Genomic DNA, 14,164 nt, shown 5'->3' on the forward strand with positions numbered 1-14,164 from the left:
AACACCTTTCATGCTCCAAAAGGTGGCACAGCAGCATCTTGCTCGTTTCTCCTCTTCTTTTCTTTTCCTAAACGTGGCACCTGATGGCTCTGACCGGCGCTTGTCTATCTTCCATGTGTGTAACTGGCACTGGAGCAGAGTAGGTTATCACCACTCACCCCTAAACATGAGTCTGAACAAGTTAGGCCTAAACTAATTCACCTTCCTTGGTGTGCAGATTCATTTTGCTGAAGTTCAAGTCAAGTTTATTGTCATTCGCATCACATGTGGTACATGAGATAGAATGAAATTATGTACTCAAGCTCCCAGCTACACCCAAAAATAGCAAAAATATAAAGTGTAAAAAGAAACAGTATAAAAGATCTAAGATATACACTAAACACTAATAATGTAAAACAATAGGGCATAACAACAGCAGCCTGAACATGAGTCTGTGGTGAGCAGATGGGTATGAGTTCTAGAATTGCGCCGCTCAAGGTTGGAGCAGCTCTGTTACTTTCATTTTGAAATTTTGCTTTTGGAAACTTTAATTACTGTTTTTCTGGATGTAAGTCACATTTTTTGGATGATTGTTTCCTCTGGTATCAGATGCTGTGCAGCTGGAAGGATTTTTACTGAAACTTTTTTAGTTTTGGACATTTGTTATGATGCGTAACCATGGCAACAAGGCAGTTTTCTACAACCAGGAGCAGCTGATTAACATCTCAAAAGCTCAAATAATATCTCAACTACAGCCCCAAATCTCAAATGAGTTGAAAAGGATGTTCTGTGGATGCATTCTCATCAACCTGCCAGCTGTGCTCGAGTGTCTGACTACTGAGATCCTGGAACTAACAGGAAACACGGCTCATGACAGCAGAAGAACAGGATCGTCCCTCGGCACCTACAGTTGGCTGTCTGCAGCGAAGAGGAGCTCTGCAGGCTGCTGGGAGGAGTGGCCATCGCACTGGGAGGAGTTCTGCCCAGCATTTGGGCGGTCCTACAGCCTGGGGGAATCAAGAGGCCTGCTGAGTCTGGGTGGACGGATCGGATGGCATCTGCGGCCAGTTTCTTAGGATCCACTGTAGGATGGACCATTACAAGAGATCCTTCCTGTCTACAGCCATCAGTATCTATAACATCTCTTAATGAAATGAGGATAACGATTTACAACAACAAATAATTTCCCTTTGGGATTAATAAAGTATTTTTGAATTGAATTGAACTGAATTAAAACATCAGTCCAAAAAATGAACAATAAATCCATGGTTTCTATGGTTCCTCCTCAGGTACATTATTTGGGGGTTTCTATGGTTTCTCCTCAGGACCATCGTTCTGAGGTTTCTATGGTTCCTCCTTAGGTCTATTGGTTGGAGGTTTCTATGGTTCCTCTTCAGGTGCATCATTTGGAGGATTATGTGTTTTTTCCTCAGGTCCATCATTTGGAGGTTTCTATGGTTCCTCCTCAGGACCATTGTTTGGAGGTTTCTAGTTCCTCCTCAGGCGCTTCATTTAAATCTAAATGAGAACAAAATATTATCCAAAACTCACATTTCTGGTTATTTTTCACTTCCATAGAGGATTTTTTTTGCATCTTGTAAAGAAATAAAGCCTCACAGAAACTGCAAAGTGAAATTACATCACAGACAGCTCACTGAGTGAAAGTGTTAACTTTAAACTAAAACAATCTTTTGAGCTGCAAACCGTCTATTTAAAAACATGTGTACACTGTTTCATGAATATGTCGATGGAAGGACAGCAGATGTAAACACTGCGCAATAAATGATCTTCTGTGAATATACTTTTAATAGTTGTGCTCTCACAGCATTTTCTTTTATTTACTGCAGCTTCATTTGTTCCTGGCTCCTTTATGGACCTAGCAAGTGTCTGTCCACTGGACCAGTAGCATGGCTGCTGGCTTGGGTAGCTGAGAAACTTCAACATTACTTTAACTCAACTTTATTAATCAAATCCTTTAAAAGTTTTTAATGGAACAAATTGCTGTACACAACATTACAATAAAACATACAATTCATTACAAACACTAGAAACAATAAAACCTTAAAACTTAACAGTTAACAAGTAGCAAAAACCAAATAATACAAATTTGTTTTAAATGAGGATTTAATTAAAAGCAGCTACGGGTGATGTCTAATGCGCAGGCAGCTTCTGGTTCTTCTCCATGTTTGGTCCATCCAACCTCAGAATTTTTGACCAAACTCCTGCAGCTCCTTCATGTTGGATGGGTGCTGCTGGAGTCCAACATAATTATATCAAAGCATCTCAGTTGGATTTAGGTCTGGGCTTTGGATCATTTCAGGCCCATAAACCAGTGGATGCGTCTTCAGCAGGGTGTTTCGGGTCGTTGTCCTGTCTCAAATCTTTGGAAGACTCAAAGGTTCTTTGTAGGAACGTCTCCATTTTGCTACATCCAGCTTTCCTTCAACTCTGAACCAAGTCCCTGCTGATAAGACATCTCCACAGCATGATGCTGCCACTGCCATGCTTGACTGCAGGGATGGCGTTTTCAGTGAGTTTTGGTAGATTTGCCTCAAACACCGTGTCGCCCTTAAATAAAGTTGATTTTTTCTCATGACCACAGCACCTTCTTCCACACAAATAAATTACCAGCATTCCAGTCTCTTGTTCCTGCTCACAGCTGATTCAGATCAGATTCTCCCACTTCTCCAGAAGAGCTGCCCAGCTCCGTCAGGGTCATCTCTGGACTCTTGGCTGCTTCTCTAGTTAATCCTCTCCTTACCTGCTGTGAGTTTTGGTGGACGATTCTCTGCAGGTTTGCTGTGGAGGCATCATCTTTCCTTTTTCTGAAACATTACTCTTCTCTAAAAATCTGCAGATTGTTTTCAGACAATACATTTTTTACGTGTTTCAGCATCAACTTGAACTAAAACATTCAAAGTATTTTCTGTGTCAGAAGTGGCCTCGGCACGCGCACAACAAGGATAACTTTTATAAACCAGTATATTAAAAATCCACTTAGAGCCGAGTTCAAACAAACATCTTTATTTCACTCGCAGGTCAGGGGGCCCCAGCCCTGGTCATCGGGGGCCACAGTCCTGCAGGTTTAAGATGTTTTGTTGTCTAAACACGCCTGATTTAAAGAAACGGCTTTTACAACGCTGCTACTCATTTTTATCCTTTGTTCTCAAATTCAAGTGGCTCAAGTACTAATCAATAATTTTATGTGTAAATACTGATTTAAAACATTAACTAGTAAACTTTGACCACTGGAGAGTAAAATATAAGAAACTAAAATCTATTTGTCAAAATATACTTTCCCTAATTTGATGCTCAGTAGTAACGAGTGATGACAAAGCAGCAGAGATAAAGTATCAGCTGAAAAATATTTTAGAAAAGTTTTATTTGAAAATCTCACATAAATACAGGAAACACCCGAATCCAGTTCTGCACACCAACTTTGTGCATTTACATTAACGGTTGCCGTTTAAAGCTCCACAGCATCTGATGTCACGCTCTATAAAAGCATCAACTACACCTCACCAACACGCTTCGGCCACATGCGTACATTTACCACCACAAGAAAAAAACATCATGGATAAAAGCACAGAACCATATTTTAAAGCCAAGTATACCATCATAAAATACATACACGCGAAGAAAAACACACACTTGAAGTATGTCGCTTCTCCGAGATTAAAAAAAAAAAAAAGCTAAAAATATTTTCTCTTCAAAATTGAACATTAAAATGTTTAAAATCCACTAATCTGAAAATCCTAAGCTTTAAGAAACAAGTCACGAAGGTGACGAGGACTCAGGATCCTGGCAGGACGTGGATCTGATCGTCCCCTGCAGGCCACAGCGTCACCTCACAGACAGTAAAGTGCTCTACTGAGCTGGGCTCGTCTTGTTCTTCTTATTCAGGATTTTGCGGAGGTCCTCAGACATCAGGTAGGGCTTCTCTTCACTGCCGTCGTTCCTCTCAAGATCCTCCACTGGAAAGATTTTTTTAAATCATATTAACAGCATGCAGTAAAATCATTGTAGTGAACAAACATGCAGGCAGAATGAGAGGAAACTTAAAAAAACAGCTTTAATCAATAATTCAGGCAGATCTGAACAAAGCTTCCACTTAAAGTTTCTCTTCATTTATCGACTGAACAGTTCACTGGGCAGTTCTGTAGAGAGCTACAAAATATAAAACATTTATACAGACTAAAACTCAAATATGGCTTAGTTTAATAATTAAAGTGCTTTACGGAGCAGATCAAACTCATGATCCAAGCTTACTGTAAAAGGCACGACGCAGGTTTGAAAGTTTTACTGGTTCCTAAAAGTAATGATGTTAAAAAGGCAGCAACGGTGAGACATAAATAAAAAAAAGTTATTCATGCAGTGTGCAGCTTGCCTGAACAGTTTCCATCGCTGTAAAGAAGCACGTTCAGAGTGCAATGTTATCTTATGAGTTCAAAAAAAAATAAAGCTCGTCTGAAGAGAAACTTTCCATCCCATAATCTATCATCAATTTAAACGGTGTACCTCAAGGCTCAGTCTTAGAACCCACCCTCTTTACAATCTGCATAGGCAATGTAGGTAAAAACATCCCTGATGCATTCATACATTTCTATGCTGATGACACAGTTGTTTATTGTCGAGCTAAAACTGTTGCTAAGGCTTTCCAGCTTTTGAAATCTGCATTCAACATCATCCAGACTGATTTGTTCTGCCTCAAACTTGTCCTAAATGCCAACAAAACCAAAGGGATGCTTTTTCAAACAGGAAGTTGGTCCCAGCAGTTATTCCTCAGATTTTATCCTCAAATGGTGTCTCCATTGAGTTTGTTGATTCCTACAAATATTTGGGTATCTTGGTCAACACATCTCTCTTTTAAGCTCCATGTGGAAAACTTGATAAAGAAACTGAAAGTTAAACTGGGTTTATTTTTCAGAAACAGATCCTGTCTAACCCTGAATGCTAGGAAACGCCTTGTATCTGTGACTTTCCTTCCCTCCATTGATTACGGTGACATTATTTACATGAACGCTCCTACAAGCACCCTGCAGATGTTGGATGCTGTCTATCATGGTGCACTAAGATTCATAACTGGCTGTGATTATCGTACCCACCACTGCACCCTGTATTCACTGGTTAACTGGACATCATTAACTTCCCACAGAATCTCTCACTGGTACATTTTCATCTTTAAATCACTTCTTGGTCTGCTGCCTTCATACATCTCCTCCTACATGTCTCTGTGTGAGTGCAGCTACAGCGTGCGCTCTCAGGACATTATTACCTGCAGTGTCCCCTCAGAGCGGACTGAACTAGGCAAAAGGACCTTCTCCTACTCTGCTCCTGTTTCCTGGAATATCTTACAAAAAGATTTGAAGCTCTCGACCTTGACCTCTCTAAGTGGATTTAAGAATCTGTTGGACTCCTGGCAGGGACCAATGCAGACATGTTCCTGTTTTTAGTTTTCTACATTCACCTTAGAATCTAGCTGTTTTTGTTACTCTTTTTGTCATCTTATTTGTAAAAATAAATAAATAAATAAAATCTGTATGAACTTTTAATCAATGTCTATTGTTGTCATCATTCTTTGTTAAAATCAGGTCTCTCTTGTAAATGAGTCCCCGAGGCTCAATGGGATTTACCCGTTTAAATAAAGGTTAAATATCATGACGTGCTGTGGTTTTTAAAAGCCTCTATGCCAACACGTTGTCGGCTCAGCTGGTAATTAAATAAAGCAGGTTTGAGAGATAATTTAACCAGCTGTTGTAATTTATAACTTTAGTAACTGTTGATAAAAAGCAGATAATCACGAGCTTCAGCAGAAAAAGGGTCGAGTTTTATCTGTAGTTGGCAAACTGAATTAAGCTAACGTTAGCTCAATAGAGATGGTCCAATATATCGTTTCCGTTTAACTTATTCAAGAGATCTAAATAAATCCAGCAGATGGTGAACTTTAAACTTTGCTGCTCTACACAAGTGTTTTCAGAAAGCCAGTGAAGCAAATTTGCACGTTTTTTTTGTTTTAGCAGCGTATTTAAGAGAGAAAACTGAACGACTTCACCGCGACGTCTGACAGGACTGACGAGCTAGCGGCTAGTCTTAGCTAGCCCTGGACCAAAACTGACCGTTATCTTAAAACTGTGTAAATCTCAAAAAGTTCATACTGAATCTTGCAAACGCCACCTATTAAACTTTTATATCATCATCAACTTTAAATTAGTTTGTTACGTAGAAATTTGAAAGAGCAAACAGTGGCAGCAGCAGCTAGCTGTAGCACTTCAGGTGCAGCCTGGGACATATTTGGGAGAATATGACCTTTCTGCCAGAATGATAGAGCAATGCATCACTAAGGACTTAAACTACTGGTTTATTCTGTTTGACTGCAGCAAACTTAGGCCTTGTTCAAATGAGACTAGCCAGGGTTTAATTTGTAAACTGGAACGCAAGTAGCAGGGGGGCGGTGGGGGTGCGGGGGATGGAGGGGTCTGGGTCCTCCCCCAGAAATTTTTCAATAAAGTAGATGTCATTTCCTGCATTTTGGTGTATTTTAATGGGTTGTTAAACATCTCTACGTCCACTGTCTTCATGCGATTCAAGTCTCCATTGTTACGTTGGTCTTCTGTGTACAAAATGAAACTGGACTGTGCTCAACATTTTGATCGATGTTATTTGGACAAAGTGGCACATCAAGATGTACGTGATTACCTATCAAATAATTCTCATTTTTTTAATAAATAATCAAAATTTTATTAATGACCAACTTAAACTATAAAACTGATTTGCAATTTTGTTGTGCTGCTTACTTATATTTTTTAGGTTTTTTTTTTAATAAAAACGTGCAATGAATTTGGACTTTGAGGGGCGGAGATGATTTTTAAGGCTAGAAGCAGCGGGAATGCTTCATTTGAAGAGGCAGATGTGATATTATGAAGCTCGTGGTTGTTGTCTTTGAAATGAGTGTTTGTGGAAAAGTTTTATTTGTTCGAGGCAAATTTGTTCATAACCGTATTAGTAGTAGGCCTGATAGTTACTAGATCAAAGAAAACTGTTGTTGGAACGCACCCTGTCAAAATAAGAGTTCCTGGATCCTGTTCCAGCAGGAATAAGCCCAGAGACTAGCCCTTTGCTCATCAATCCATCTATCCATCCATCCATCCATCCATCCATCCATCCATCCATTATCTTAACCCACTTCTTCCTTTTTAGGTCAGGGGATCACTGGTGCCCATATCCAGCAATCACTGTGTGAGAGGCGGGGGACACCCTGGACAGGTCTCCAGTCCATCACAGAGACACAGAGACAAACGAGACAACCATTCACTCTCTCACTCACACCTAGAGACAATTTAGAGTTACCAATCAGCCTAACATGCATGTTTTTGGTCTGTGGGAGGAAACCGGAGTACCCGGAGAAAACCCACGCATGCACGGAGAGAACATGCAAACTCCACGCAGAAAGGTACCAGGGGCCGAGATTTGAACCATTGACCTTTTCGTTGAGAGGCATCAACTCTACCAACTGATCCACCGTGCTGCCCTCATCAGTCTACTCAGAAATAAAACCATTTCTTTAAGCTGAGGATGTTCAAAAAGCTTTAACAGGTAAGATATTAACCATTCGTAATTTCTCCACTGAACCCCACTTCAAAAGAAATCTGAAGGATTGTTTCAAATATAACATTTCCCTTTTATAAGCAGTCTGATTTTTATATTGATCACCTGTTTTGTTTTATTTCCTTGTAGTGTCAAAGAATGAGCAGAGTTGAACAAACGATCAACATTTTTGTTTCACTTTTTCCATTTTGATTTACGCATCAAAAGACAAAACGTGAAAAATAATAAACGTCCGGCTGCATTTCCTGAAATGTAACCGTAAATTCTTGCCACTTTGAGGCGACGTGTTTGAGCGGTTTCAATGTCCTGCTGGACGACTGGAGCCCGGCTGAAAACCAGACGGTTCTAAACGTTGTGCCTCTAAGTCCTCGTCTCTAAGCTGCGTCCTCCGGCTCTCGCTTCAGCTGGGCGTCCTCATCGAGCTGCTGAGCAGAGGCCGCAGACGGACCCTCCGCCTCGTCCTTCCACAGAATCTCACGGAGAGTCGGCGTCATGAAATAAGGCTGAGCAGCCGAACCGTCGTTGCGCTCCAGGTCTTCACCTTAATGTGTGTGTGTGGGTGTTAATGATTAGTAAAGACAAAATGAAGGTACGGAGGCAACAAGAAGAGAAATGGAAGGTGGTGATTTGTGGGAAGTGAGGGAGGAAAAAAAAAGAGAAAAAGAAAAGAAAGTCAAACCGCAAGCAAGAAAAAGCACCCACAGACAATGCAAGGTTAGAGTTCATCAACAAGCAACTTTCAGGTAAAGAGTAACAGTGAACCAGATTTATGAAGTGAAGCAGAAATGTACGCGAGGCGCACCTGTTCATAAAACCAAGCCATTAAGAATTAGTGGCAGCCCCAAACCAAGAGAAGTCAGAGAAGCTTCACGCCAACATTTCTTCAACACGACTCGCTGGTTAGGCTTTGTTACAAACATCTCCTGATTAAAACTGTGGGGACGCTTTAAATAAATAAAAACACTTACAGAAACAGAGGAACAGTGTGTCCACACACATCGAGTAGACGCTGAAGAATCCGTTAGCGATGAGGTACGAGCCGATCACTACAGTCTGGTGGAGAAAAACTCATTTATAGTGTTTCCATGGAGATATTCACAAGCAAAACAACAACAAACATATACTGTATCTGACCCAACGTTAATCAGGTGATGCTACTTTCCGTGAGACATATTTAAAAAGTCCTCTTATTCTCACCAGGATGGGCACCCAGTAGTAGTGGAGATTAGGAGCTGTATCCTGGAAGGCCTTTACCCTCCCAGAGAAGAAAAAGAAGGCGAAGACCCCTGAGCATGAAGATAACATGATCAGAAGGGCTACATTAAAAACCACTCCTGTCTAAAGGCAGTTCAGTTCTATTATTCTTCAGACACATCAGATTTATCCTGAGCTAACTTCAGCCGTTCTTCAAAAATACTCAGGTTGTAATTTACAACCACAGCAACAGGTAGACATCAACTAACATCAAGCTAAGTCCTGCAAGACTTTATATTTAGATGTCACCAGGTAAAGTTGTAAATTACATATTTACAGCCTGAGCATCACACGTGAATGAAACAGACTGACCGACGAGCCCGACGACGAGAAGTTTCCCCAAAAACAAGAGAAAGTCCGTCACTTTGTCCACCACAGCAACCCTGAGGAATCAAGGAATGGTTCGTATTAGACTGGAAATTATCTAAAGAACAGTTCAAGGTAATATTTATAATCACCTGAGAATGTTTCTCAAGAGGAGGAAGAAGGCGTCTTTGGCAGAAGTGCAAAAGTTTTTGCCATAAATCGCCACCTAGAGGCCAAATGTGCAAGTTACAACCAAGACAACGATGCAGCAACAGAGAGGCGTCCAACACGGAGGAAAAAATTAGATCAGATCCACCTGGTTTTAAACTAAACAGATTAAATTACTGCTGAGAATATAACAGTGTGAATTAAGCATTCACACTATTGTGATCCTGTATATATGTATTATTCCGGTTACTATACTTCTTCTGTACATCTTTCCTTTTTCCAGTCTATTTCAGCAAAAATGTGCTCTCAACTTCCTTCTGCTAAATTTAAGCTTCTTTCAGCTGTTTTTATCTAGTCTTCGGCTGTTTGTGGCTCATTTCAGCTTGTTTTCAGAAATTTTTCAAATTTTGTGCTAATTTCTGCTTCTTTCAGCCTAATTCAGCAAATACGTGTTCTTTCTGCTTTATTTTCCTAATTAAGGCTCTTTCTTCCATTTCAGCTACATTTCAGTTGTTTTTTAAACTAATTTAAGCTGTTTTTCAGCAAGTTCTTCAGCAATAAGACTTCACACTTCACACAGGAAATGCAATTTATCTAGTTTTGGTTATGTTCAAAGAGAAGTGACTGTAAATAGCTTCCCTAATTCTAACATGTTGAATTAAGTGATGATATTCATCTCATCACATTTATTAAATTATTTTAAACAGCCATTCTGGTGTCCTTAAAGGGATGTTTCATCCTTTCTGAAGAGGGGTCTTGTGGAACAGTTAAGCATCGATATCTTACCTGGCGCAGATAGCTTTTTGAACGGCCTCAGTTCGAAGAAAAAACTTCAAGTCTGACTGGAGTGATGAGCTAAGGGCTAGTCTGAACATAAGACCAGAGAGTAGTGCCTACGCCTTAAAACAGCTCCATGTCAAAGATTTTATGGTGGTTCATGTCATAATTGTTTCACCTACCATTATTATTATTATCATCTTTTTCACGTTATATGAATTAGCTTACATGGGATAATATGATTATTTGAAGTGTAGCATTTTGGTGCATCCTGAGGAACTTCCAGGATTTTTATGGCATTTTGCCAGAATAACACACTGGCATCAGAAACATTTGTAATGGGGGGGGGGGGGGGGGGGTACAATCTGATCTATTTCAACAGGTTGTTAAACATCTACATTTACCTACACTTGATTCAATTAACTATTTTAGAGACAGATTCCTCATTCAACTAGTCCAAAAATGCATCATCCTGTTTTTAAACTCACTTCTATGACTATGATAATGAAAATAATGTGACAACTTATCATAAACAATAACTTTAGGGGCACACTTAATTTTTATTTTATTTCTGACTTAGTTTCAGTTGTAACACAACATGCCACTGTGCTAAGCACAAGTAGCCGCCTGATCAAAACCTCTACTTGTGTGAAAAGAGCACGCTCCGCTTTTCTCACACATCCTCCCAACCACCACCGCAGTCAAAAACTGCCGGCACTAACATAATGCTGGCGCGCAACACGTCCCCTTCACACGTAATTAATGTGACACCTATGAAGTCACAACTGGTGGTGATAGAGAAGACCAACATTTATAGCAGTTTACAAGGTCAGAGTTGTGTTAACAGCAAATCTGATCGGGTCTTGGCTCTGCTCAGACTAACCTTCAGCTCATACGTCCTGTCACAACCTGTATTCACTGGTCAACTGGACATCATTAACTTCACGCAGACTCTCTCACTGGTACATTTTCATCTTTAAATCACTTCATGGTCTGCTGCCTTCATACATCTCCTCCTACATGTCTCTGTGTGAGTGCAGCTACAGCGTGCGCTCTCAGGACATCATTACCTGCAGTGTTCCCTCAGTGAGAACTGAATTTGGCAAAAGGGCCTTCTTCTACTCCGCTCCCGTTTCCTGGAATATCTTACAAAAAGATCTGAAGCTCTCGGCCTGGACCTCTCTAAGTGATTTTAAAACATCTGCTAAGTTCCTGGCAAAAACCAATTCAGACATGTTCCTGTTTTTAGTTTTCTAAATCGCCTTATAATCTGTGTTTTTCTCTCTCGCTACTATTCCTCTTGATTGTCCTTTTGGTTGCCATTTTGTTTTGCTTTGTTAAAAAAAAGAAGAGGAATTTAAACCTGTATGCCTATTTTATGACCGCCTATTGTCGTCATTATCCATTGCTGTCATCATTCTTTGTTAAATCAGGTCTCTCCTGTAAATGAGTCCTCGAGGCTCAATGGGATTAACCTGTAGAAATAAAGGTTGAATGAAATTTAACTAATCCTCTAAAACTGAGGTTGTTCTAAGAGATATCTACAACAGGTAAGATATTAATTCATTACATTTACACAAAACCCATCTCAAAACGACTGAAAAATGATTTTGAACTTGATCAGTTTAGTCAGCAATTTTTTTTTTTTATATAAATTTGATTTAACTAGACATAAAAATAAAACATTTGGTGCACTTGACATTTGCCGTGTCACCAAATACCGTTCAGGTGCTTCGTCTCGAGCTGTGTGCGTTTGAGTTTGCAAAATAATCTGTCGCGGTACCAGATTCTTTATCTGACGGATAATTATTTTCAGAAAAGTGCATCGAAACATCCGCCTTTATGGTACAGAGAGTACATCTGGAGTTTGCTGAGGGACTTTTTACGGTTCTAAACCTGCTTCTTTTCCTCTGTGGTCCAGTCCTCACCATGATGTAGGCGTTTCTGTTCAGGAACTTGACGAACTTCTCCAGACACCAGAAGCAGCACTTCAGACAGCACAACATGAACTTTGCAAACTTGTTTTGGGCTCCTGCAAATTCAAACAGATTGTACAGTAAACCCTAAACCAAGTGCATGTATTCTCGTTACCCATCTACAAAACGCTGACACTACAGAAAGCTTCAGACCTTTCAGTTTGTGGTCCAAATACTCCAGAAGAACTCTGATGATCTGAACGATTGAGAGGATCAGAGCACCAAACGCCAGACTTCCCGTGTGATACCTAAAATGTACAAATCTCATGAGTAAAAACGCAGGAAGTCAGATGAAAAGGCTACAATAATAAGCACATGACTGCACACCTGAGCGCTCTGCCCATGGAAGAAAATAAGGGGAATTTAGGTATATCCTTTGGCTTGGAAGAGGCCCAGTAATACGAGGCAAAGGCCCCGGCTAAAGTCATCTGACCCAGACCGATGACGAAGTTGGCACACCAGAAGAAGAGGAAGACGTTGTAGAACTGCAGGCCGATCAGGTATTTGTGGTAAACCGTTTCTCCACCGTAGAAGGCAAAAAGGCACTCCGAGTCAGGACACTGTGCTTTCACTGTGCTTATCGAGTAGTTCTGACGTAAAACACACACACAAAATTTAAATATTCATCGCTCAGTTAGATAAAAATGTGATTCGCTGAAGATGGCCTTTTATAATTTGCGGTGATGTGAATGAAGTTAAAAACTTACAGCTGGATCACAAGTTTCCCTGGAGTGCTCACAGGCAGACGAGTTGAAAACTTTGTAGATGGCCTCGTTGGACGTCGACAAGAAGCTGACGTGTTCCGTCAAGGCTTAAAGTCGATGACAATCAGATCACTGGGACTTTCAGTGAATCGGTATTCCTGTACACACAGTTCTATTTTGCATGCAACACTTTTTAATTTGAATCAATGGGGGAAAAAAATAAACGTTTGAGTCTTTAAACTATTCGAAAACGTACAATGACGTTAACCCAAAGGTTTTAAAACTAAACTTGTGCTTATAAAGCATGTCGGATAAAATCGTGTAGAAGTGAACTCATTGATTCACTCTAAAAAGATACTGCAGGAATGAGCACATCAAGCGTTTAGAGAAACGATGATGTTCAGCCATTTAGATCAGCATTTTTATACATATCCTGCACAAATCTGTCACGCTGTTAATGTTCCATCAAGACCTTGAACATACATTTAGGTGAATGTTTAAATTAATCCCCGCTGTGACAGCATGCTGTCCTCCAGGCTTGTTGCCATGACTACGCCCACGCTGGGTTACATGCAATAGTCCAGGGCTATTCCACTGGCGGCGACTTCAATCCAGTTCACTTCATACAAAAAAACAACAACTAATACTTGGCTTATTTACATAATGACTTTAATTACTGGATGTTCGGCCCCTGAGCTGCTGCTTTCAGTAACTGTGCCAAAGTTGGGCAAATCCCACTGAGATCACATCTGTTTTGTAAGGGAAGAGAAAATGTCGGACTAAATTTAAAATTAAATAAATATAAACTAAACAAACAATAATTCTGTGGGCACATAAAAACTTTTGCAGGCAGTACTCAAGACATGGGTTGAAGAAACATGATCTTTAACATTAAAATAAATGTTAAAAACTAGATCAACAGAAAAACCAAGTGAATAAAGGATACACAGCAGTTACAGCCCAGTAGGCGATGACGATTGCCAGGAACAAGAACGTGACCAGTGGGTAAAAAAGGGAAAACATCACATACCGAATGGCTCTGGAGACAGAAAAGAACAAAATGACCAGTAAACATCTCTGGTTGTTGCAGACATCCCAGACAAAAACGTAACATTTATTCTCATGGTCAGTCATGTTGGAGTTTGTGCCGTTACTTGAACTATTTACACCGTTACCAAACATAATACTGAAGTTATTACCAAGTTGGAACAATCCTTGCTCTAACTTTATCATTTTATTTTCTTTACATTTTTAATGTTCTATTGTGAATACTGACTTGCTGGCCTCTTTGATGAGCGCAATAGCAATGAGGATCCTCTTCCTGAGGAAGATGAGCAGCAGGATGATGATGACCTCTACGATGGCCAGGATAATCACTAAAAGACATCAAGGAGG

General features: G+C 40.1%; 1 protein-coding gene across 1 annotated transcript in view; it reads right to left on the reverse strand.

Moving 5' to 3' along the window:
* Nucleotides 1–3,773: 3,773 nt before the first annotated feature.
* Nucleotides 3,774–14,164, reverse strand: part of LOC119421485 (choline transporter-like protein 2) — a 66,885-nt gene continuing 56,494 nt past the window's right edge. Inside the window, exons 12-22 of the mRNA XM_037688837.1 lie at nt 14,046–14,145; nt 13,716–13,808; nt 12,773–12,857; nt 12,393–12,655; nt 12,219–12,313; nt 12,018–12,121; nt 9,297–9,370; nt 9,151–9,221; nt 8,782–8,870; nt 8,553–8,637; nt 3,774–3,953 (exon numbers count right to left, since the gene is read on the reverse strand). Of these exons, the coding sequence (XP_037544765.1) occupies nt 3,847–3,953; nt 8,553–8,637; nt 8,782–8,870; nt 9,151–9,221; nt 9,297–9,370; nt 12,018–12,121; nt 12,219–12,313; nt 12,393–12,655; nt 12,773–12,857; nt 13,716–13,808; nt 14,046–14,145 (1,166 nt within the window). The 3' untranslated portion in view covers nt 3,774–3,846. The remainder of the gene's footprint in view (nt 3,954–8,552; nt 8,638–8,781; nt 8,871–9,150; nt 9,222–9,296; nt 9,371–12,017; nt 12,122–12,218; nt 12,314–12,392; nt 12,656–12,772; nt 12,858–13,715; nt 13,809–14,045; nt 14,146–14,164) is intronic.

Source organism: Nematolebias whitei, chromosome 15 (assembly GCF_014905685.2).
Source record: "Nematolebias whitei isolate Nwh7 chromosome 15, NemWhi1, whole genome shotgun sequence".
NCBI lineage: Eukaryota > Metazoa > Chordata > Actinopteri > Cyprinodontiformes > Rivulidae > Nematolebias > Nematolebias whitei.